The sequence below is a fragment of the Rana temporaria genome, chromosome 1 (genome assembly GCF_905171775.1).
Source record: "Rana temporaria chromosome 1, aRanTem1.1, whole genome shotgun sequence".
Lineage (NCBI taxonomy): Eukaryota > Metazoa > Chordata > Amphibia > Anura > Ranidae > Rana > Rana temporaria.
In genome coordinates, this window is record NC_053489.1 from 667,579,974 (window position 1) to 667,604,907 (window position 24,934).

General features: G+C 48.1%; 1 protein-coding gene across 1 annotated transcript in view; it reads right to left on the reverse strand.

Annotated features, from left to right (window-relative positions):
• Positions 1-815: 815 nt before the first annotated feature.
• SPEF1 (sperm flagellar 1) overlaps positions 816-24,934 on the reverse strand; it is a 28,095-nt gene continuing 3,976 nt past the window's right edge. The window contains exons 2-7 of the mRNA XM_040335579.1: positions 21,018-21,129; positions 15,884-16,040; positions 14,381-14,423; positions 4,800-4,872; positions 3,499-3,604; positions 816-1,165 (exon numbers count right to left, since the gene is read on the reverse strand). Of these exons, the coding sequence (XP_040191513.1) occupies positions 1,064-1,165; positions 3,499-3,604; positions 4,800-4,872; positions 14,381-14,423; positions 15,884-16,040; positions 21,018-21,129 (593 nt within the window). The 3' untranslated portion in view covers positions 816-1,063. The remainder of the gene's footprint in view (positions 1,166-3,498; positions 3,605-4,799; positions 4,873-14,380; positions 14,424-15,883; positions 16,041-21,017; positions 21,130-24,934) is intronic.

A 24,934-nucleotide genomic window follows, 5' to 3' on the forward strand; every position in this document is an offset into this window, starting at 1 on the left:
ATGTGGTCTCTCTAAGATGGCTACTATGCCCCTTGACCCTTGTCATCACTGCTGGGTGGAGCCAGCCTTAAAGTGCCAGCACATGTGAAACCCTTCAGGTATAACAGTAACCATAGGTTACACAGCGCAATTGCTTACTTGCCCCGGCGTAACGAGTGCTCCTGATTCAGGAACCTCGTTACGCCGACTGCAGCCTAAGATCTGCGCGGCCTAAGGCTCTTAAGCCCGCATATCTTAGGCTGCATTCTTGCGGAGGACGCTAGGTGGCATTCACGTTGTGCTCAGTGTATAGTATGCAAATTGCATACTAACAGCGATTCACAACGTTGCGCGAGCCCTGCGTACGCAATTTACGTCGTTTACGTACAGCGGTTTTCGCGCAATGCTGCCCCTGCTATTAGCAGGGGCAGCCCATGTTACGTATACCCGTCGTTCCCGCGTCGCGAAATTTTAATTTTACGTTGTTTGCGTAAGTGAATCGTGAATGGCGCTGGACGCCATTCACGTTCACTTTGAAGCAAATGACGACCTTGCGACGTCATTTGCCGCAATGCACGTCGGGAAATTTTCCCGACGGAGCATGCGCTCTACGATCGGCGCGGGAAGGCGCCTAATTTAAATGATTCTCGCCCCCTACGGGATCATTTAAATTGCGTGCTCTAGCGCCGGGCATTTTGCCGGCGCACCCGCGCAATTCACGGAGCTTCTGCTCCGTGAATCAAGGGCAGCGGAGCAAATTTGCGGGGGCGCAGGGCAAAAACCTTGCCCTGCGCCTCCGTAAATTATGCACAATTCTACCTGAATCCGGGCCCCAGTGCGCATGAGGCCTAAAAGTTTAGTTCGGTTCTGCCTGGAATCTACACTTTTTTATTGTGTTTTATGATGACGTTGAATAATTCAGATGTGTGATATTTCAAAATGAAGCACATTTACACACTTTAAATCTCAGGGCCACCGCGGTGTAAGAAATAAATAAAAAGCAAATAAAATAATAGTATAAAATATAAAACACAGGAAGCAGGGTATGGAGAATGCGGCTGTCAACTGTCATACATGAAAAGCGTTATTTTTTCTCGGCCTCTTGCATGCGTCGGGTTAGGTCGTCGATTCGGACGTTCTTCAGGTGGACGAGCTGCTCCATCCGCCGTAGCTTTGCCTGCAAAATCTGAAAGACATTTTGGTTTATTTATTTATTTTGCCAAAGAGTGATCTATGAAAATGGGTTAACCCATGGCAGCATTCCACTTCCTATTATTGTGTAGGGGCCCAGCCCTAAGTTAATGTCCCTAGTTTTGTGCTCAGTAATGTTGAGGTCAGGGCTCTGTGTTTCGTAGGGTTGAGGCCAGGGCTCTGTGTTCAGTAGGGTTGAGGCCAGGGCTCTGTGTTCAGTAGGGTTGAGGCCAGGGCTCTGTGTTCAGTAGGGTTGAGGCCAGGGCTCTGTGTTCAGTAGGGTTGAGGTTAGGGCTTTGTGTTCAGTAGCGTTGAGGTTAGGGCTTTGTGTTCAGTAGCGTTGAGGTTAGGGCTCTGTGTTCAGTAGGGTTGAGGTCAGGGCTCTGTGTTCAGTAGGGGTGAGGTCAGGGCTTTGTGTTCAGTAGCGTTGAGGTTAGGGCTCTGTGTTCAGTAGGGTTGAGGTTAGGGCTCTGTGTTCAGTAGAGTTGAGGTCAGGGCTCTGTGTTCAGTAGGGTTGAGGTCAGGGCTTTGTGTTCAGTAGCGTTGAGGTTGGGGCTCTGTGTTCAGTAGGGTTGAGGTCCGGGCTCTGTGTTCGGTAGGGTTGAGGTCAGGGCTCTCTGTTTGGTAGGGTTGACGTCAGGGCTCTGTGTTTAGTAGGGTTGAAGTCAGGGCTCTGTGCTCAGTAATGTTGAGGTCAGGGCTCTGTGTTCCGTAGGGTTGAGGTCAGGGCTTTGTGTTCCGTAGGGTTGAGGTCAGGGCTTTGTGTTCAGTAGGGTTCAGGTCAGGGCTTTGTGTTCAGTAGGGTTCAGGTCAGGGCTCTGTGTTCAGTAGGGTTCAGGTCAGGGCTCTGTGTTCAGTAGGTTTCAGGTCAGGGCTCTGTGTTGAGTAGGGTTGAGGTCATGGCTGTGTGTTCAGTAGGTTTCAGGTCAGGGCTCTGTGTTCAGTAGGGTTCAGGTCAGGGCTCTGTGTTCAGTAGGGTTCAGGTCAGGGCTTTGTGTTCAGTAGGGTTCAGGTCAGGGCTCTGTGTTCAGTAGGGTTCAGGTCAGGGCTCTGTGTTCAGTAGGTTTCAGGTCAGGGCTCTGTGTTGAGTAGGGTTGAGGTCATGGCTGTGTGTTCAGTAGGGTTCAGGTCAGGGCTCTGTGTTCAGTAGGGTTCAGGTCAGGGCTCTGTGTTCAGTAGGTTTCAGGTCAGGGCTCTGTGTTCAGTAGGGTTGAGGTCAGGGCTCTGTGCTCAGTAATGTTGAGGTCAGGGCTCTGTGTTCCGTAGGGTTGAGGTCAGGGCTTTGTGTTCCGTAGGGTTGAGGTCAGGGCTTTGTGTTCAGTAGGGTTCAGGTCAGGGCTTTGTGTTCAGTAGGGTTCAGGTCAGGGCTCTGTGTTCAGTAGGGTTCAGGTCAGGGCTCTGTGTTCAGTAGGTTTCAGGTCAGGGCTCTGTGTTGAGTAGGGTTGAGGTCATGGCTGTGTTCAGTAGGGTTGAGGTTAGGGCTCTGTGTTCAGTAGAGTTGAGGTCAGGGCTTTGTGTTCAGTAGGGTTGAGGTCAGGGCTTTGTGTTCAGTAGGGTTGAGGTCAGGGCTTTGTGTTCAGTAGGGTTGAGGTCAGGGCTCTGTGTTTGATAGGGTTGACGTCAGGGCTCTGTGTTCAGTAGGGTTGAAATCAAGGCTCTGTGTTTAGTAGGGTTGAGGTCAGGGCTCTGTGCTCAGTAATGTTGAGGTCAGGGCTCTGTGCTCAGTAATGTTGAGGTCAGGGCTCTGTGCTCAGTAATGTTGAGGTCAGGGCTCTGTGTTCCGTAGGGTTGAGGTCAGTGCTTTGTGTTCCGTAGGGTTGAGGTCAGGGCTTTGTGTTCCGTAGGGTTGAGGTCAGGGCTTTGTGTTCAGTAGGGTTCAGGTCAGGGCTTTGTGTTCAGTAGGGTTCAGGTCAGGGCTTTGTGTTCAGTAGGGTTCAGGTCAGGGCTTTGTGTTCAGTAGGGTTCAGGTCAGGGCTTTGTGTTCAGTAGGGTTCAGGTCAGGGCTGTGTTCAGTAGGGTTCAGGTCAGGGCTTTGTGTTCAGTAGGGTTCAGGTCAGGGCTCTGTGTTCAGTAGGGTTGAGGTCATGGCTTTGTGTTCAGTAGGGTTGAGGTCAGGGCTCTCTGTTCAGTAGAGTTGAGGTCAGGGCTCTCTGTTCAGTAGGGTTGAGGTCAGGGCTCTGTGTTCAGTAGGCAGACAATGTACAGCTAACTAATTAATATGGTACCTTCTCTGGTAAGAGGGGGAGTGTGTTCCTCCTCTGAGTCACTCTTTTTTGCAAAGTTTATGATACAAAATGTGGCAAAGAGGATGCTGGGAATTGTTCTTACCTGGATGTTTTCCTGTGCTTCTAGCAGCGCCTGCTCCTTTTCGGCCAGCTGTATACGGAGACTGGTGTCGGCGTTGGCTCCGTGAGCATATCCCTGATTCTGCTTGCTGGGAACACAGTAAACAAAGGGTGGGAATATGAATTGGGAAGGCTGTTGCATTACATGAAAGGGTGGGGCAAGGGACAATATAAGTAAGGGCCCATTCAAACCATTTTTCCTATTCTGTCCTTTCTAATATTAAGACAATTTTTAACTTCCTATGTGAGTTTGTAGGAGTGTTCTGGACATATACAGTGTTCACCTCAAAGACCATGTGCAACCAGCTAAGCCCACGCTCTCTTTTGTGTGCAGATCCTTCCTAAGACTCGTGGATCACAGATCCGTGTAAGGGGCCGGTCCTGGCCCCTTACCACGTGATCAGCTGTCAGCCAATGACAGCTGATCACATGATGTTAACAAAGGATTGGTAATCTGTTTTATTTTCTCCTCACGCTTACAGCGTGAGGAGAAAAAAAAGCCGATCACCGGCTTGTTTACAAAAGACATCAGTCCCGAAGAGGAAGGAGGCACATCTGCCTCCTCTGTGTCCAAAAATACCGCTTGCCAGTGCCAACTGCCAGAGCCCACAGTGCCACCTATCAATGCCCACAAGTGCCACCTATCAATGCCCACCCACCTGTGATGCCAATCAGTGCCACCTAGTAATGCTGCCTATCATTGTAACCAATCAGTGCCCATTATTGGCACTCATCAGTGCCCATCACTGCCACTCATCAGTGCCCATCACTGCCAGCTATCAGTGCCCATCACTGCCAGCTATCAGTGCCCATCACTGCCAGCTTTCAGTGCCACCTATCAATGCCACCTATTAGTGCCACGTCTCAGTGGTTTAAGTGCCCCATAAGAAAGTGGTTAATGCCTATTAAAAACCCTCCCACTATTAGTATGATTTTACCATACCCACTATTTGATGTGGATTGGAGGGTGTATGTTGGGGGGGGGGGGGGGGGGGTTATGGTTGAATTCCTGCCTGCACCTATTTTCTGAGAAAAAATGGCCTGGTTACACTACATATAGGTAAGCCTTATTATAGGCTTACCTATAGGTAAAATTCAGAGATGGAAGTTTACTTCCAATTTAACCATTTCAGAATATTATTAACATTTAAAATTTTTGCACCAAAATCTCTACATCTAAATGGGTTACTTACATAAAATATGGAAAAGTAACATTTCACCCAGAAATCGGCCCAATCCAAGCTGAACCTTAATCTCCAGATTGTTTTCATCTCTTGCACTCACCTGCCATTTTCACCCTTCGGAGCTGCTCGGGGGCTGCTCTCCACACCATTACTCTTCTGCTTTGAAGAATAACCTGAGACAGGGAAGCAAATCAAATTAAACTTTATTTGTAATAAACACAAGACAGAATTACACAGTGCCTATAGGGTGACCACATTTCCAAACTACCATTCAGGGACACCCTCCCTTCACAAAAATCAGCTTGTGGTGTAACGAATCACAGCACAGTGATTGGACACAAGAGGTGGGATTCATCATTTCTCCAATCACAAGCAGGGGGCGGGGACTGTGCTCCGACCTCCAGGCATTTCTGGCTAGGACAAGTACTGTCAGTGAGTAAAGCAGTGATGTGGCACCTTTATTGGGGGCATTAGTTTGGCTTGTGGGGGGGGGGGGGGGGCTGTGTCAGTTTCATTCCGGGACACTGTATTGTCCTGGAATGAAGGTGCCCGGGACAGACCTTCAAAATGTGGGACTGTCCCGGGCAGTGTTGCCAACCTACCAGATTGAAATTTACTGCCACGACACCCGAAATTTTCTGACACAGCCACGTTTTTACTGGCATTTCACAAAAGTTACTAAATTACATTTTTAGGTGCAAATTCCAGTATTTGGGCTACAAACAAGTACGCTAGGCAAATAGCAATGTGATTTAAGGTAGATATTAAGGTAAAAAAACATATCTTTGTTATTTTTGATATAATAAGGGCAAATTATTTCGTCGCATCACCCCCTGCCTCCATCCCCCTCTGCCACCAACACCCCCTGCCTTCACCCCCCTCTGCCACCAACACCCCCTGTCTTCACCCCCTCTGCGGTGCCACAATCACCCTCTGCCTCCAATCACCCCCTGACTCCATCATCCCCTGCCTCCATCCCCCTCTGCCACCAACACCCCCTGCCTTCACCCCCCTCTGCGGTGCCACAATCTCCCCCTGCCTCCAATCTCCCTCTGCCTCCAATCACCCCCTGTCTCCATCATCCCCTGCCTCCATCCCCCTCTGCGGTGCCACCAACACCCCCTGCCACTAACACCCCCTGCCTCCAATCTCCCCCTGTCTCCAATCTCATCCGCCACCATTGCCCCCTGCCTCCATCCCCCTCTGCGGTGCCACCAACACCCCCTGCCACTAACACCCCCTGCCTCCAATCTCCCCCTGTCTCCAATCTCCTCCGCCACCATTGCCCCCTGCCTCCATCCCCCTCTGCGGTACCACCGCAGCCACCATCACCCCTTGCCTCCAATCTCCATGCGCAGTTCCAAGCCAAACCGATCTCGGCTATTTTTACTGGCACATTCCCGCAACCACGGACTGTCCGTAAAAATACGGACGGTTGGCAACACTGGTCCCGGGCAATGCGGGACATGTGGTCACCCTAAGTGCCTACCCCCCACCCCCCTTAGTTAGTGCTTTCTCCTAATAACACAAGCTACTGACAGCACCCCAATTTCCAGAAACAATGCTGAGTTTTGAAGATTGGAGCTTTGTGTAGTAGGTCGCCCGCTGAGCTGTGACACTTAACACGGGTGCAAGCCCACGGGTTGAAGGAAAAAAACCCGACAGCTCTGGTTGGAGCCGCTGTTCTAACCATGCATTAATCCAGCGATTTCCCCCACTGAGCGGTTGCGTTCTTACAGGGGTTGGCTGAGAGCGCTGATCGGGAGTCAGTCAGCTGCTGGTTTTCCCAGCATGCACGTTTGACAGAAGACAGCCGAATGGCCAGCTTCTGTCAGACAGACCGACATACACACGGGCAGAATGTCGACCGGTATTTTTGTACTGGCAAATGTCTCCTGCTCCAAAATAGGTTTTGGAACTTCTTTGGGGCATTTGTCACCCATAGGGCAGTCCATTTAAGTGAAAGGGCTGCCCTATGCGCGACAATCAAAATAAATAAATAAATGCTCCCTTGCCATTTGGTTAAGATGATGTGTAGTGTCTGTTCTTATCAGTTTTTGGGAACAAAATGCATCCTTTGAGCATGGTTGGGGGTTGGGAGATGGTTAGTAATAAGCTGAGTACTGTGGGAAGGATTCCTTTCTCCTGGGTTGAATCTGGCCTGGTGCACCAGACTTGTCCCCGGTTGTAGGCCGTCCGTAAGTGCTAATGAGTTTCTGAGAGGAATGGGGCTGCAGTTGACTGGCCAGGGGCTGGGGAGGCAGAATGCCTGCATTGTCAGTTCCCCCCTAAGAGGGGTGATCTAGGGGTGCTTTATGGGTATGCGACAGTGGCGGTGCGTCCATAAGGGGCACATGGGCTCCGCCCCCCCTCACCTGGCATTTCTCTATCACCATCGATAGATTCATGCAATGCACAAATCTATCTATGGTCGCCGCTGACGGTCCCTATTCAGGTGTCCGGACCCTTTTCGGTGCTGGGAACCTAAATTACAGCGGTGGTTTTTTTTTTTTGGAAGCACCTGATTAGAACCGTAGGCCATGCTGGGCGCTCGCTGTTCACTGTTGTGTTAGCAAAGTGAAGGAATTCACTTTGCTAACACTGAACCGCCTCTTAGCCAATTAGGTGCTCGGGTCTGTTACCCATCACCTGATTGGCTGAAACATCAGGCGCTGTGATTGGACGCCTGATAGAGAGGATGGAAGAAGACATAGAGGAGCGTGCAGGACACCGCAGCTGACCCGCTGCGAGACAGGTAAGTGTCCGGCGATGCACACTGGTAGCATTTGACGGGGCACAGTAGCAGCAATTGATGGGCACAGTAGTGGCAATTGATGGGCACACTGGCAGCATTTGATAGGGCACAGTAGCAGCAATTGATGGGCACACTGGCAGCAATTGATGGGCACACTGGCAGCATTTGATAGCACAGTGGTGGCAATTTATGGGTACAGTGGCTGCGTTTGATGGCACAGTGGCAGCATTTGATAGGCACAGTGGCTGCGCTTGATGGGCACAGTGGCTGCGTTTGATGGCACAGTGGCTGTGCTTAATGGGCACAGTGGCTGCGTTTGATGGCATAGTGGCAGCATTTGATAGGCACAGTGGCTGTGCTTAATGGGCACAGTGACTGCGTTTGATGGGCACAGTGGCTGCGCTTGATGGGCACAGTGGCTGCGCTTGATGGGCACAGTGGCTTCGCTTAATGGGCACAGTGGCTGCGCTTAATGGGCACAGTGGCTGCGCTTAATGTTTTTTTTTTTTTCAGTTTGTTTGCACCCCCCCAAAAAATTCTAAACACCAGCCGCCACAGGTTTGCGACCACCCTGTGAGAAGAAGAATTAGAAAACAATATCCCAGCTTTTTTCTGCACTGAACCTCTAAGCCTTTTACTCAAGACCGGGGGAATTTCTGTTACCAGGTCTAACCAATCGAGAGAGCCCCTAACCTTGTACTTGGTGGTCAGTTTTGGCTGATCGCAAGAAGAGGAGGATGATAAGCCTTTGGGCTAGGTGGATCAGAGTGTGCCTTGCTCCCATCAGAGGTCTTGTGCCCCAGGGTGTCAGGGAATAGTCCTTCCTCTTCAGGAGGGGACTATATGGCACACCCTAGTACACTTTTTTGATTAACTTCTGTTTTTTGTTTTTTTATGCACTGCACCATGGGTTTGAAAAAGTACTATACCTATGTACTATGTACCTGAAAGCTCAAAAACACGGTACAGATCTCTCACTGTGTTCATTCAGAAAGGGAAGGGGGCCGGAAAATGACATTACCCCTTCCCCCACTCATCCTGAAATATCATCTATGTGTGCCCACTGTAGTAGCCAATGGGAGAGGAGGGAAGCCAGCCATGCGGTGGGAGGGGACTCCCGGGCAGCAGGGGGAATTTGCACTGCAGGGAGTGATTAGGGTGTGCCTGGGCACACCTGGCACACCCTGTGCGCACACCTATGAGAGTACCTTGTCCCTTTTTAGAGGACCTTGGGGGAATATGAAGGATCATATGTGTTTTTCATGCTTTAAATTAAAAGCTTCTGCAAATCATTCCAGGTCTGGACGTCTACAACATTATAGGGCTGCACTCCATTGCTCAGCAACCTCCTATGTCATATATCTTTATCCTAATATGAAAGTCTGGGGATTCCAATTAAGCTTGTGATGACAGATATTGATTTTTTTACTCTCCCTTCAAAAATCATGAATGTAATGTACGAACGTCTGGCTTCCAGCAGAAGGCGGAGGAAGCAACTAATTATCTGACATCTGTCAATCCCAGATACAATATATGGGGCTGATATATCTAATCAATAGGATGAGTCATTATTCCGGGGTCTAAGGCCTCGTACCCACGATAGGTTAAACAGAGGACAGCGGTCTGATGGACCGTTTTCATCGGTCAAAACTGTGGGGGCCCCATAGGTTATTTAACCATCGGTAAAAAAAAAGCCAACTTGCTTTAAATTTAACCGATGGATTCCTAACCCAGGGTTTGACAAATTTGCTTGGAATCTAGGAGCCAACTAAAAAAGTTAGGAGCCAGAAAACGCGCCCCGTCCCGCCGAGCTCGCGCACAGAAGCGAACGCATACGTGAGCAGCGCCCGCATATGTAAACGGTATTCAAACCACACATGTGAGGTATTGCCGCGATCGTTAGAGCGAGAGCAATAATTCTAGCCCTAGACCTCCCCTGTAACTCAATACATGCAACCTGTAGATTTTTTTAAACGTCGCCTATGGAGATTTTAAAGGGTAAAAGTTTGTCGGCATTCCACGAGCGGACGCAATTTTGAAGTGTGACATGTTGGGTATCAATTTACTCGGCGTAACATTATCTTTCACAATATAAAAAAAATTGGCATAACTTTATTGTTGTCTTATTTTTTAATTAAAAAAGTGTAATTTTTTCCAAAAAAAAGTGCGCTTGTAAGACCGCTGCGCAAATACGGCGTGACAGAAAATATTGCAATGGTCGCCATTATATACTCTAGGGTGTTAGAATAAAAAATATACATAATGTTTGGGGGTTCTAATTAGAGGGAAGGAGATGGCAGTGAAAATAGTGAAAAATGACATATTAGAATTGCTGTTTAACTTGTAATGCCAACGGCCACCACCAGATGGCGCCAGCTCCCAGAAGGAAGAGCTTGGGACTTCAGAAGGCATCAAAGCCGCGGCCTCAATTACCGGCCGTCACGGGCCTGCCGCGCGATGAGGTGGGGGCGCACAGAGACACAGGATCCTGTGCCTCCGTGCGCCCCCACCGCGCGATCGCGGCGGGTAATTGAGGCCGCGGCTTCGCGGCCTTGTAGGCTGCAAAGCCGCGGCCTCAATTACCGGCGGGTGCCAGGTCACAATTTCTTGTCGCAATTGCGACCTGGTGCCCGGATATTGTCGATCCCTGTCCTAACCGATAGGTCAAAACCGATCGTTTGTAGGCACGACCATCGGTTAAAAATCCACGCATGCTCAGAATCAAGTCGACGCATGCTTGGAAGCATTGAACTTCATTTTTTTCAGCACTTTGTTGTGTTTTACGTCACCGCGTTATGACAAGATCGGTTATTTAACCGATGGTGTGTGGGCACGACGGACCATCAGTCAGCTTCATCGGTTAACTGATGAGAACGGTCCTTCAGACCGTTCTCATTGGATGGACTGATCGTGTGTACGCGGCTTTAACCACTTAAGGACCGCCTCCTGCACATATACGTCAGCAGAATGGCACGGCTGGGCACATGTACGTACAGGTACGTCCTGTACATGTACCCAGCCGTGGGTTGCGGGCGCATGCCCGCGGCGCGCTCCCGCGACCCGGTCCAAAGCTCCGTGACCGGGACCCACGGACCCGATCGCAGCTGGGGTCCCGCGATCGGTCCCCGGGGCTGAAGAACAGGGAGAGCCGTGTGTAAACAAGGCTTCCCCCGTTCTTCACTGTGGCAGCGCATCGATCGTGTCATCCCATTTATAGGGGGACACAATCGATGACGTCACACCTACAGCCACACCCCCCTACAGTTGCAAACACACATTAGGTGAAACATAACTCCTACAGCGCCCCCTGTGGTTAACTCCCAAACTGTAATTGTCATTTTCACAATAAACAATGCATTTTAAATGCATTTTTTGCTGTGAAAATGACAATGGTCCCAAAAATGTGTCAAAATTGTCCGATGTGTCCGCCATAATGTCGCAGTCACCAAAAAAAAACACTGATCGCCGCCATTAGTAGTAAAAAAAAAAAATGTATAAAAATGCAATAAAACTATCCCCTATTTTGTAAACGCTAAAAATTTGGCGCAAGCCAACCGATAAACGCTTATTGCGATTTTTTTTACCAAAAATATGTAGAAGAATACGTATCGCCCTAAACTGAGGAAAAAAAATAATGTTTTATATATTTTTGGGAGATATTTATTATAGCAAAAAGTAAAAAATATTGATTTTTTTTCAAAATTGTCGCTCTATTTTTGTTTATAGCGCAAAAAATAAAAACCGCAGAGGTGATCAAATACCACCAAAAGAAAGCTCTATTTGTGGGAAAAAAATGGCGCCAATTTTGTTTGGGAGCCACGTCGCACGACCGCGCAATTGTCAGTTAAAGCGACGCAGTGCCGAATCGCAAAAAGGGGCAAGGTCCTTTAGCTGCATTTTGGTCCGGGTCTTAAGTGGTTAAAGTGCCCACACACATTTCAATCCGATTAGTCGTGAATCCAGTCTACTGTTTAATTTATTAACCTTTTTACTGTTTTCAATTATTATTTTTTTCTTTTATTTATTTTTTTAAAGGGGAACCAAAGAATATGATTGGACAGGCTGGACAACGTCGGTTGCTTTTCAATGTGGTTGAAGCAGTGTAAACAAACATTTTGACTTGACCCTTTTAGGGCACACCAAAAATAGCAATTTAATTACCATTTTAATGACAAATAATAATAATAAAATAATGAACAATTTGCACTGTTTTTATGAAATTGAAAAAAAAAAAAAATCAGCTGAAATTAAATAAATAAATATTTTTTAGCAAAATGAGTGTGTCCGGTACAAAATATATCGCACATATGAAAGCTCTTTCTTAGGAAAATGTCAGCAGAAAAAGTAGGACAATTTTTTGGGGGTAATTTTCTGTAAACCAAATGATGGGTTTAACATTGCATTATATAATATTACATAATATTGCATTATAATGCAGAAATTCTACACAATACACGTTCCCATCTCCTGGACCACCTGATAGAGAATCAAACTCTTCCCCGTTCTTCACTAAATAAAAAAATTGACTGGAGTTAGGTTTTATCTTGTATCCCTTGTGATTGGTCATGTGAGTTCAAATCATGTGACCAACCATGATGTACAGTGGAACCTTGGTTTAAGAGTAACTTGGTTTGAGAGCAACTTTTTTTTTAAATTCTGACACAGTTTGTGAGTGTTGACTCGCAAGACAAGCAGAATTCAAGCTAAATAGGCCTGCAGTACCTCATTTGGCCTGAGGTACGGGGGCGCAGGACCGGAGAAAAGCCAAACATTGACCTGCAGTACCTCATTTGGCCTAAGGTACGGGGGCGCAGAACCCGAGCAGAGCCGAAAATAGGCCTACAGTATGTTATATTCTAAAATCCCTTCCGGAAGGATTTTATAAAGAATATATATATTCTTGTTAATATGAATGAATGTGAGACTGTTTGAGCTATTAATTTTCTTGTGTAATTCGCTGAAATCTCGATTTGAAACTCCAAAAACGTATAAGTTTGAATATGAAATATATATATATGTTCATTTGAAATGTTTAATGTTTTAAGTAAAGAATTGTATTTGATTGGAATGTGTTCTCCTATTGAGGTAATTCATATGGCTGTTTCTCAGTGATTGATTAGCTAGGCCACATTCTGTTTAGAATGTGATTTTAGCTGTGTCTGCAGACCTTTCACCTTTTCTTATCTAAACAAGCCATTTCCTCTTGAGATCTACAGAATATTTAGAATAGGTTTTCAGGAGCCATTTCCTATGTAAAGGTTGAGATAGATGTAAAACAGATGTTGTATCAGGTTTTCATTATAAATCACGCCCTTTGGGAGGGTATATTTCTGAGCGCGAAATTCAGACAAAGAAATGTCTTTGATATAAAAACTGAAGGTCTGCCAGCTGGGGCAGAACTCGTTCTTCAGCCATCTTCAAGGACTCCCTCAGTCAACATCAAGAGGAGACATTCAGACACGCTTATTTTGCAAACATACAGAAGCAAGACTTGGAACACACATCTCATTCATTTGAAATTCTTATTTTTTGAACTCTTATTTGAAGTTATTTGATACATTTAAACTGTTTTTGTACTTATGTTAAGTGTGTACATTAAACACACGTTTTTTTATTCACGAATCTGTCTCACGATCGATTTAATAGCAGTAAGTGTGCTATTTAAATATAAGTCAAGTTATCAACTTTATTTCACAGTACCTCATTTGGCTTGAGATAAGGGGCCGCAGGAGCGGAGAAAAGCCAAACATTGGCCTGCAGTACCTCATTTGGCCTGAGGTACGGGGCCGCAGAAGCGGAGAAAAGCCAAACATTGGCCTGCAGTACCTCATTTGGCCTGAGATACGGGGCCGCAGGAGCGTAGAAAAGCCAAACATTGGCCTGCAGTACCTCATTTGGCCTGAGGTACGGGACCGCAGGAGCTGAGAAAAGCCAAACATTGGCCTGCAGTACCTCATTTGGCCTGAGGTACGGGGCCGCAGGAGCGGAGAAAAGCCAAACATTGGCCTGCAGTACCTCATTTGGCCTGAGGTACGGGGGCGCAGAAGCCGAGCAGAGCCGAAAATAGGCCTGCAGTACCTCATTTGGCCTGAGGTACGGGGACGCAGGAAACGAGCCGAAGTGTCCTCGGGCCTTTTCGGCGCTCTCTGGTGCTCCCCACCTCTGGCCGCATTCGGTATTGCAACAAAATTTACTTCAATGGGAAAACTTGCTTTGATATGCGAGTACTTTGGATTACGAGCATTCTCCTGGAATGGATTATGCTGGTAATCTGAGGTTCAACTGTATAGGAAACACATAGCGCGTTTCCTTGAAAATAAGCCCGGGTTTTATATTAAATTTGCCAACAAAAGACACAGTAGGGCTTATTTTTAGGTTAGGTCTTACCATGTAATGTGGTGCCTTCTCTCCCCCTCTCCCTCCCTGCCTGTCAGGAATCCCCGGTGTGAACCAAATTACAATGCTTGTAAAATGCTAGAATCCACACTAATACAGTAGTATATAATGTACCATGTGTGTGTTTCTGTAATATAATTGTGCCAAATACCCACCGGAGCTCTTCCCCACTCCGAGAACTGTGGGGGGACGGGGGTCGGGGGACGAGATCCCCTGCTGACAGATGGGAGAAGAGGAGGAGAGCAGCAGGAGGTCAGCTGAGCGCAGAGCGGCGCTGTACCAAAGGTATTTGGCACAATTATATTACAGAAACACACACATTGTACATTATATATAATACTGTAATAGAGGGGATTATAGGATTTTACAAGCATTTTAAAGTAGGGCTTATTTTTGGAGAAACATGGTAGGTGTGTGTTCCCATACAGCTCTGCTCTGCCATGGTAAAGAGTACCAATATTAAAATGGGATCTATACAACTGACCTAGATAAGGGAGAGCTATGGGGGAAAGCAATGTATCAGATGTTACCTGGCTCTGTGTTATTGGCGGGTTGAGGCCGAGGACTCGGCTCCTGTGTGGGAGGAAGAACATGTCATGAAATATAAATTCAGGAGAGGGAAAGTTAGACAGATCATAGATTATAATAGACAGACAGACAGATAGGCCCAGATTCACAGAGAGCAAGGCGCACATTACGCCGCCGTAGAGTAACCAATGTACGCTACGCCAACGCAGCGCAGAGAGGCAAGCATTGAATTCAGCAAGCCAGTGCTCCCAATGCTGCGCCAGCGTGGCGTGGGATTCGAAGGCGTACGCCAGCGTAGGTGGAAGTGGGCGTGACCCATGCAAATGAGGCAAGCTACGTCGGCGGGGTGTAGCCTGGTTTTAGGCGCATATCTGTTTGTGGGTCAGATACGACGGCGCACATTTGCACTTATGTTGGCGCAACTTTTCTTTTCACCTCTTTCTTTCCTTCTCTATCTGTCCCTCTCTTATTCTCCTTTTCTCTCTTCTTCCTTCTCTCTCTATTATCCTCCCATACTTCTCTCTTTCTCCCTCTCTCGCTCTCTCTGTCCCTCTCTGATTCTCTCTCTCTCTCCTTCGCTCTCTCTTTTTCTCTCTTCTTCCTTCTCTCTCTCTCTTATGTTCCCTTACGCTTCTCTCTTTGTCTCTCTCTGTCCCTCTCTCTCCTTTTCTCTCTATCCTTCCTTCCCCCCCTTTTTCTCTCTCTCTTATCCTCCCTTACTTTTCACTCTCTCTTCTTTCTTTCTCTTCTTTCTTCTCGCTCTTATCCTCCCTTACTTCTCTATCTCTCTCTCTCCTTTTCTCTCCATCATCCTCCTCCTCTCTCTCTCATACTGCCTTACTTTACTTTCTTCCCTTCTCTCTCTCTCCTTCACTCTCTCTCTGTCCTTCCTACCTTCACTCTCTGTCCCTCTCTTATTCTCTTATCCTCCCTTACTCCACTTTCTCCCCTCCTTCCTCTTTCTTTCTCCTTCTCTTACTCTTTCTCTTTATCTCCTCCTTCTTTATCCCCTTCCCTCTCTCTCTTTCTTTTTCTCTCTCTCTCTCTTTTCCCTTGCCTCTCTTTTCATCTTTCTATCTCTCTCTCTCTTACTCTCCCCCTGTCCCTTCTTCTCTCTCTTTCCTTCTCTCTGGCTCTCTCTTCTTCTCTCTCTTTCCTTCTCTCTGGCTCTCTCTTCCTCTCTTTCCTTCTCTCTGGCTCTCTCTTCTCTCCCTTTACTTCTCTCTGGCTCTCTCTTCTTCCTCTCTTTCCTTCTCTCTGGTTCTCTCTTTTTCACTCTCTCTGTTATGACAGGTTGGACAGAACTAAGAATTCTAGCTGATGTCTCACTATTGACGCCTGTCAGAGAGGCAAAGAAAAAAAGAGAGATCACACCCAACTTCCTAGCAGTGCAGTCACTACAACATTAGACTTACAAACTTCATCACTGGAATGATGTCTTTTTACTCCCCCATGGGAACTACTAAATGACAGGTACCCTTTAGTACCAGCACTGAAAGTGTTACCCCTGGTGTGTCTCCAGCTGCCTGGATCTGTTTCTGCTTCTCCTCGATCTTCTGCCGCAGTGTGTTCAATACCAGTTCCACCACTCCCGGCGAGCACTGTACAACCTTCCGGATCACATCGTCTGGGACTGAGAAGTTCAATTTACTCAGAACTTTCCTAATAAGAAAATACAGATGAGTTATAGACAGCTGTGATTCTGAAACACCCACATTGACACCTCAGACTGAACCTGACACCCAGCCCTGGCTCCTTCTATGTCCTGACACTCATCCCTGGCTCCTCCTATGTCCTGACACCCAGTCCTGGCTCCTTCTATGTCCTGACACTCATCCCGGGATCCTTCTATGTCCTGACACTCATCCCTGGATCCTTCTATGTCCTGACACACATCCCTGGCTCCTTCTATGTCCTGACACACATCCCTGGCTCCTTCTATGTCCTGACACACATCCCTGGATCCTTCTATGTCCTGACACTCATTCCTTGCTCCTTCTATGTCCTGACACTCATCCCTGGATCCTTCTATGTCCTGACACTCAGCTCTGGCTTCTTCTATGTCCTGACACTCAGCCCTGGCTCCTTCTATGTCCTGACACTCATCCCTGAATCCTTCTATGTCCTGACACTCAGCTCTGGCTCCTCCTATGTCCTGACACTCATCCCTGGATCCTTCTATGACCTGACACTCATCCCTGGCTCCTCCTATGTCCTGACACCCAGCCCTGGCTCCTTCTATGTCCTGACACTCATCCCTAGCTCCTCCTATGTCCTGACACTCATCCCTGGCTCCTCCTATGTCCTGACACTCTTCCCTGGATCCTTCTATGTCCTGACACTCATCCCTGGCTCCTCCTATGTCCTGACACCCAGCCCTGGCTCCTTCTATGTCCTGACACTCATCCCGGGATCCTTCTATGTCCTGACACTCATCCCTGGATCCTTCTATGTCCGGACACACATCCCTGGCTCCTTCTATGTCCTGACACACATCCCTGGCTCCTTCTATGTCCTGACACACATCCCTGGATCCTTCTATGTCCTGACACTCATTCCTTGCTCCTTCTATGTCTTGACACTCATCCCTGGATCCTTCTATGTCCTGACACTCAGCTCTGGCTTCTTCTATGTCCTGACACTCAGCCCTGGCTCCTTCTATGTCCTGACACTCATCCCTGGATCCTTCTATGTCCTGACACTCAGCTCTGGCTCCTTCTATGTCCTGACACTCAGCTCTGGCTCCTTCTATGTCCTGACACTCAGCTCTGGCTCCTTCTATGTCCTGACACTCATCCCTGGATCCTTCTATGTCCTGACACTCAGCTCTGGCTCCTTCTATGTCCTGCCACTCAGCCCTGGCTCCTTCTATGTCCTGACACTCATCCCTAGCTCCTCCTATGTCCTGACACTCATCCCTGGCTCCTCCTATGTCCTGACACTCATCCCTGGCTCCTCCTATGTCCTGACACCCAGTCCTGGCTCCTTCTATGTCCTGACACTCATCCCGGGATCCTTCTATGTCCTGACACTCATCCCTGGATCCTTCTATGTCCTGACACACATCCCTGGCTCCTTCTATGTCCTGACACACATCCCTGGCTCCTTCTATGTCCTGACACACATCCCTGGATCCTTCTATGTCCTGACACTCATTCCTTGCTCCTTCTATGTCCTGACACTCATCCCTGGATCCTTCTATGTCCTGACACTCAGCTCTGGCTTCTTCTATGTCCTGACACTCAGCCCTGGCTCCTTCTATGTCCTGACACTCATCCCTGAATCCTTCTATGTCCTGACACTCAGCTCTGGCTCCTTCTATGTCCTGACGCTCAGCCCTGGCTCCTTCTATATCCTGACACTCATCCCTGGATCCTTCTATGTCCTGACACCCAGCCCTGACTCCTTCTATGTCCTGACACCCAGCCCTGACTCCTTCTATGTCCTGACACTTATCCCTGAATCCTTCTATGTCCTGACACTCAAACAATGGGATCCACCAACATAATGCCCAGCTCTGTTAATGTACACCTGGGAGCTTTAGCCTTCCCACCTTTGTGTATTCCAGCTTCTCCTGTTACATTCTCCATAATATTAAATAAGAAGTCCAGCAGGGATAGTGGGAACCCCTCATATTGAGCACAGCAGGTGTACAGACCCAGGAACTCAGCATTTACACGCACATGAACTTTAATGGCATCCCAGTCTTAGTCCGTAGGGTTCAATATTGAGTTGGCCCCGCCCTTTGCAGCTATAACAGCAACTCTTCTGGGAAGGCCGTCCACAAGGTTTAGGAGGGTGTCTATGGGAATGTTTGACCTTTCTTCCAGAAGCGCATTTGTGAGGTCAGGCACTGATGTTGGATGAGAATGCCCGGCTCACAGTCTCCACTAATTCATCCCAAATGTGTTCTATCGGGTTGAGGTCAGGACTCTGTGGAGGCCAGTCAAGTTCCTCCACCCCAAACTCGCTCATCCATGTCTTTATGGACCTTGCTTTGTGCACTGGTCCAAATCATTTGGTGAAGGGGGGATTATGGTGTGGGGTTGTTTTTCAGGGGTTGGGTTTGGCCCCTTAGTTCCAGTGAAGGGAACTCTTAAGGCGTCAGCATACCAAGAGATTTTGGACAATTTCATGCTCCCAAAATTGTGGGAACAGTTTGGGGACGGCCCCTTCCTGTTCCAACATGACTGCCCACCAGTGCAGAAAGCAAGGTCCATAAAGTAGTAAGAAAAGCCGGTAAAACTGTAATCCTAGAAGCGTTGTTTATTGGTACATCAGAGTGACAATAAAACAATAATGCACATTACTGCCGGCTCTTCCTACTACTGTTGCATTGGAGTGTGTTGGGACACATCGAGCTTCGGCACCTGTGAGTGGACCTGGTGTATGGATTGGGTTGTCCCCGCAGAGAGCGCTGTTACCTTTTTTCTTTTCCAAGGTCCATAAAGACATGGATGAGCGAGTTTGGGGTGGAAGAAATGGAGTGGCCTGCACAGAGTCCTGACCTCAACCTGACAGAACACCTTTGGGATGAATTAGAGCGGAGACTGAGAGCCAGGTCTTCTCATCCAACATCAGTGCCTGACCTCACAAATGCTCTTCTGGAAGAATGGTGAAACATTCCCATAGACACACTCCTAAACCTTGTGGACGGCCTTCCCAGAAGAGTTGAAGCTGTTATAGCTGCAAAGGGCGGGGCCAACTCAATATTCAACCCTACGGACTAAGGGCCCATACACACGATCGGACTTTTTGACAACATATGTCCGACGGACCTGTTTGATCAGACAATCCGACCGTGTGTACGCTCTATCGGACAAACTTTTTTGCTTTTTCATCGGACAAACGTTCGCTGTGTGAACAGACCAACTTTCCGGCAACAAATGTCCTACATCGGCTAATCCGATCGTGTGTACACAAGTCCATCGGACTAAAATCCAAAGTACAAACACGCATTCTCAGAACCAATGCTAAAGATCAGACAACAATAGCAGAAGTTACCCAAAGGGTGGCGGTCAGGAGCAGAAAAACCACGTGATTTGGTGAATGTTGGCTGAAAAAGTCCTGCCGTGTGTATGCAGAACAAGTTCATGGCCAACGCCCTTCGGACAAAAATCCAAGGAAAAGTCCAATCATGTGTATGAGGCTTAAGACTGGGATGCCATTAAAGTTCACGTGCGTGTAAAGGCAGGTGTCCCAATACTTTTGACAATGTAGTGTATGTGTTACATAGTGGCTACGAGCAAATACAGGTAAGTACCGTATATACTCGAGTATAAGCCGAGTTTTTCAGCACATTTTTTTGTGCTGAAAATGCCCCCCTCGCTTATACTCGAGTCACCTTTTTGCGCCTGATCTCCCAGACTTTGGGGACCCGGTACCGGCCGGCTGAATGTGCCAACTTTGGACCCCAAACTTAGCCCCAGTTCTCCTCTATAAGTGCGCAAAGTTTTCTGTCTGGGGGACCTACGGCCGGGAAACACCGATTTTTCAAAGCCGGGCACCCCTTCCATAAACTCCCATGTTAAACGGTAATTTCTCCGGTAACTTTGGGGACCCGGTACCGGCCGACCGTAGGTCCCCTGGACCAGAAAGTTGGCACACATGTAGCCCCAGTTCTCTTCTACAAGTGTGCAATGGCCAGGGAGAACCAATTTTTTTAAAACCGGGCACCCCTTTTATATGCTCACATGTTACACAGTAAGGCATGGGCACAGTCAGACATGGGCACAGTCAGGCATGGACACAGTGAGGCATGGACACAGTGAGGCATGAGCACAGTGAGGCATGGGCACAGTGAGGCATGGGCACAGTGAGGCATGGGCACAGTGAGGCATGGACACAGTAAGGCATGGACACAGTAAGGCATGGACACAGTCAGGCATGGACACAGTCAGGCATGGGCACAGTCAGGCATGGACACAGTGAGGCATGGGCACAGTGAGGCATGGACACAGTGAGGCATGGGCACAGTGAGGCATGGACACAGTAAGACATGGGCACAGTCAGGCATGGGCACAGTCAGGTATGGGCACAGTCAGGCATGGGCACAGTCAGGCATGGACACAGTGAGGCATGGGCACAGTGAGGCATGGGCACAGTGAGGCATGGGCATAGTGGGGCATGGGCACAGTGAGGCATGGCCACAGTAAGGCATGGACACAGTCACGCATGGACACAGTCAGGCATGGACACAGTCACGCATGGACACAGTCAGGCATGGGCACAGTCAGGCATGGGCACAGTCAGGCATGGGCACAGTGAGCCATGGGCACAGTGAGGCATGGGCACAGTGAGGCATGGACACAGTGAGGCATGGACACAGTGAGGCATGGGCATAGTGAGGAATGGGCACAGTGAGGCATGGGCACAGTGAGGCATGCACATGGACACCTTAGGCTTATACTCGCTTTCCCATTTTTTTGTGGTAAAATTAGGTGCCTCGGCTTATACTCGAGTATATACGGTAATATGAATGATTGTGTTGGAGTCAAAGAAGGGCTCGAACCTCATGTCATCCACGGTGGTACTCCAATGGGGGCACCTCACCAGCCAGCAGATATCACCCATTGGCTACTAGAAGGGTGGAGAGGAAATTGTCTCTTTTGGGGTCAGCTTGGGACGAGAGTCACTTACCGGTTCAGGGTGGCCCAGTTGCTGAGCTTCTGTTGTTTGGAGTTGGCTGGGATGTAGTTGTGCATCTCTACCAGCTTAGGGAAATGGAATTTTACAATTTCGGCGGTCAGCACTGGACAAAAAAAACCACAAGATATACTATGATGTGTGCCGTTCCAGAAGGTAGATCTTATTCCTATCGTTATACTGTTCTTAGATACATAGGGGGCTATTCCTCCCAAAAAACACAATCTTATCAGGAATGTTACTGTTAGGTTGATGATCCTCCTCTGTCTATCTGATGATCACACTGGTATTGCTTATAACAGTGTAAAAAGAAATAAAAAAACCCTAATCACTGCCCTCCCAATGAACAATAAACTACTCTGATGACAGGATGTAAAAAAAAAAAAAAAATATAGGAAGAAATAAAAAAAAAAAAGAATGTAGAAAAATTAAATAACAAAATAATTTACTTAATTATTGTTTTTTTTTTTTTTTTTTACATACTGTCACCAGTCAGTGTCTCTGATCACCACCACACCAGTTATATGATGATCCTGTACTGCACTGGTAACAGTATGTAAAACAAAAAAAAAAATGTCAAAAAAAAAAAAAAATATATTATTTAATTTCTTAGTTACCAGGGGGCGATTTTGCATTGAAGTCAATGAGATGCAATTTTGCATTGAAATCAATGAGAAGCGGTTTTGCATTGAAGTCACTAGGGGGCGTTTTTGCTTTGAAGTCAATGGGATTCTATTTTGCATTGAAGTCAATGGGACGCTATTTTGCATTGAAAATCACTGAGAAGCGATTTTGCATTGAAGTCACTAGGGGGCGATTTTGCATTGAAGTCAATGAGACGCGATTTTGCATTGAAGTCACTAGGGGTGATTTTGCATTGAAGTCAATGAGACGCGATTTTGCATTGAAGTCACTAGGGGGTGTTTTTGCATTGAAGTTAAAGTGGAGGTTCACCCAAAAAATAAATTTTTAACATTACATTCAGCCGAGTTGTCCTAATGACAATCGGCTGTTTTTTTTTTTCCCCCGTACATACCGTGGGCCAGATTCACATAAGTTAGCGGATCTTTAGATCCGCGTAATCTATGTGATTTAAGATCCGCTGCCACAATTTTTTGAAGCAAATGCTAATTCACAAAGCACTTACCTCAAAACTTGCGGCGGCGTATCTTAAATCCCCCGGCGGAATTCAAATTCCGCGGCTAGGGGGAGTGTAGTATTTAAATCAGGCACGTCCCCGTGCCGATTTAACTGCGCATGCGCCGTCCGGCGTGCATTGCTCCCAATGACTTCGCTAGGACGTCATTGGTTTCGGCAGGAGCGTAACTTGCGTCAAGCGCTTTTGTGAATTGACGTACGCAAACGACGTAAAATTTCAACATTTGATGCGGGAACGACGGCCATACTTAACATTGGCTGCGCCTCATAGAAGCAGGGGTAACTATACGCCGGAAAAAGCCGAACGCAAACGACGTAAAAAAAAAGCGCCGGGCGGTCGTTTGTTTCGGAATCGGCGTATCTCCTCATTTGCATAATCGTCGCGTAAATAAACCGAAACGCCACCTAGCGGCCGGCCTGGAATTGCAGCCTAAGATCCGACGGTGTAACACAGTTAAACCTGTCGGATCTTAGGCATATCTATGCGTAACTGATTCTATGAATCAGGCGCATAGATACGACCAAAGTAAATCAGAGATACAACGGCGTATCAGGAGATACACCGTCGTATCCCTATGTGAATCTAGCCCCGTATTTTCACCGTCGCTTCCGGGTATGTCTTCTGCGGGACTGGGCGTTCCTATCTGATTGACAGGCTTCCGACCGTCGCATACAGCGTGTTACAGGTTGCCGAAAGAAGCCGAACGTTGGTGCGCAGGCGCCGTATAGAGCCGCACCGACGTTCGGCTTCTTTCGGCAACTCGTGACGCGCTGTATGCGACGGTCGGAAGCCTGTCAATCAATTAGGAACGCCCAGTCCCACAGAAGACATACTCGGAAGCGGCGGTGAAAATACGGTATGTACGGGGGAAAAAAAAACAGCCGATTGTCATTAGGACAACTCGCTGAATGTAATGTTAAAAATTTATTTTTGGGTGAGCCCCCGCTTTAATGGGACGTGATTTTGCATTGAAGTCAATGAGACGCGATTTTGCATTGAAGTCACTAGGGGGGGCGTTTTGGCATTGAAGTCAATGAGACGCAATTTTGCATTGAAGTCACTAGGGGGCGTTTTTGCATTGAACTCAATAGGACGCTATTTTGCATTGAAATCAACGGGAGGCAATTTTTGGAAAAATTGTGTCAAAAAAATGACAACTTCAAAATGACAAAAAACTCACCATGCCTCTTACTAAGGCTGCATTCACACCTAGGCGACAAAACGCCTGAAGCGCGACGCTACAATACGCTGGAGGGGAGAAATAACATGATTCTCTACGGAGATGGTTCACATCTCCACGCCGAACGCCGAATGCCTGAAGCTCAAACAAGTCCCGGACCCTTTTTTGTCGCGGCATATCGGGCGGCTTCGGCGTTCTCCATACCCGACAATGACCTATACAAAACCGCGGTTAAAAAAGGTGCTTTATGTCGCGGCAAATCGCGGTAAAAAATGCCGCAATTTTTCGCGGCAAATCGTGGTAAAAAACGCCGCAAATCGCCTACGCCTAGGTGTGAATGCAGCCGTAATGCCTCAAGCTGTCTACTTTCCAAAAAGGGGTCATTTGGGGGGTCATTTGTACTGTCCTGGTATTTTCAGCCTCAAGAAATGAGATAAACTGTCAGTACATCAGGATTGACCAGTTTTTCAGATCTATATCCCGTAGTTTGTAGGGTTCTCAAACTACGGCCCTCCAGTTATTCAGGAACTACAATTCCCATCATGCCTAGTCATGTCTGTGAATGCTGGATTTTAATAAACAGACACTCACCTGCTCCACGGTCCAGCGACGTGCCGGCCGGGGCTCTGCTCCTCTCCCCCCCTCTCCGGCCGGCGTCTTCATTCTAAGTGTGGGCACCCGGCTGTGACAGCTTTCGGCTTCACGGCCGGGCTCCCACTGCGCATGCGCGAGTGGCGCTGCGCCATCCGATTGGACAGGCGATCGCCTGGGACCTGTCACGTGTCCCAGGCGATCGCCTACAGGGAGGGGCTGCCTAAAGGCGATTAGACTACAGGAAGTCCCACTCCTCCTGAAGCCCCCTCTCCCCCCAAAAGAATTACATGCCAAATGTGGCATGTAAGGGGGCGAGGAGTGGATTAAGCAGAAGTTCCACTTTTGGGTGGAACTCCGCTTTAACCCTTCCCTACTCTACTAAAACTGTGTTATGTCTCTTATGCTGTCTTCCCCCTGCAGTACATTGTTCTGCCATTAGAGGTCCTCGCTCTACCACTTGACGTCCTCGCTCTACCACTAGACGTCCTCGCTCTACCACTAGACGTCCTCGCTCTACCACTAGACGTCCTCGCTCTACCACTAGACGCCCTCGCTCTACCACTAGACGTCCTCGCTCTACCACTAGACGTCCTCGCTCTACCACTAGACGTCCTCGCTCTACCACTAGACGCCCTCGCTCTACCACTAGACGCCCTCGCTCTACCACTAGACGCCCTCGCTCTACCACTAGACGCCCTCGCTCTACCACTAGACGTCCTCGCTCTACCACTAGACGTCCTCGCTCTACCACTAGACGCCCTCGCTCTACCACTAGACGCCCTCGCTCTACCACTAGACGCCCTCGCTCTACCACTAGACGCCCTCGCTCTACCACTAGACGTCCTCGCTCTACCACTAGACGTCCTCGCTCTACCACTAGACGCCCTCGCTCTACCACTAGACGCCCTCGCTCTACCACTAGACGTCCGTTGCATTGAAGTCAATGGGACTGGACTTTGCATCAAAGTCACTAGGGAG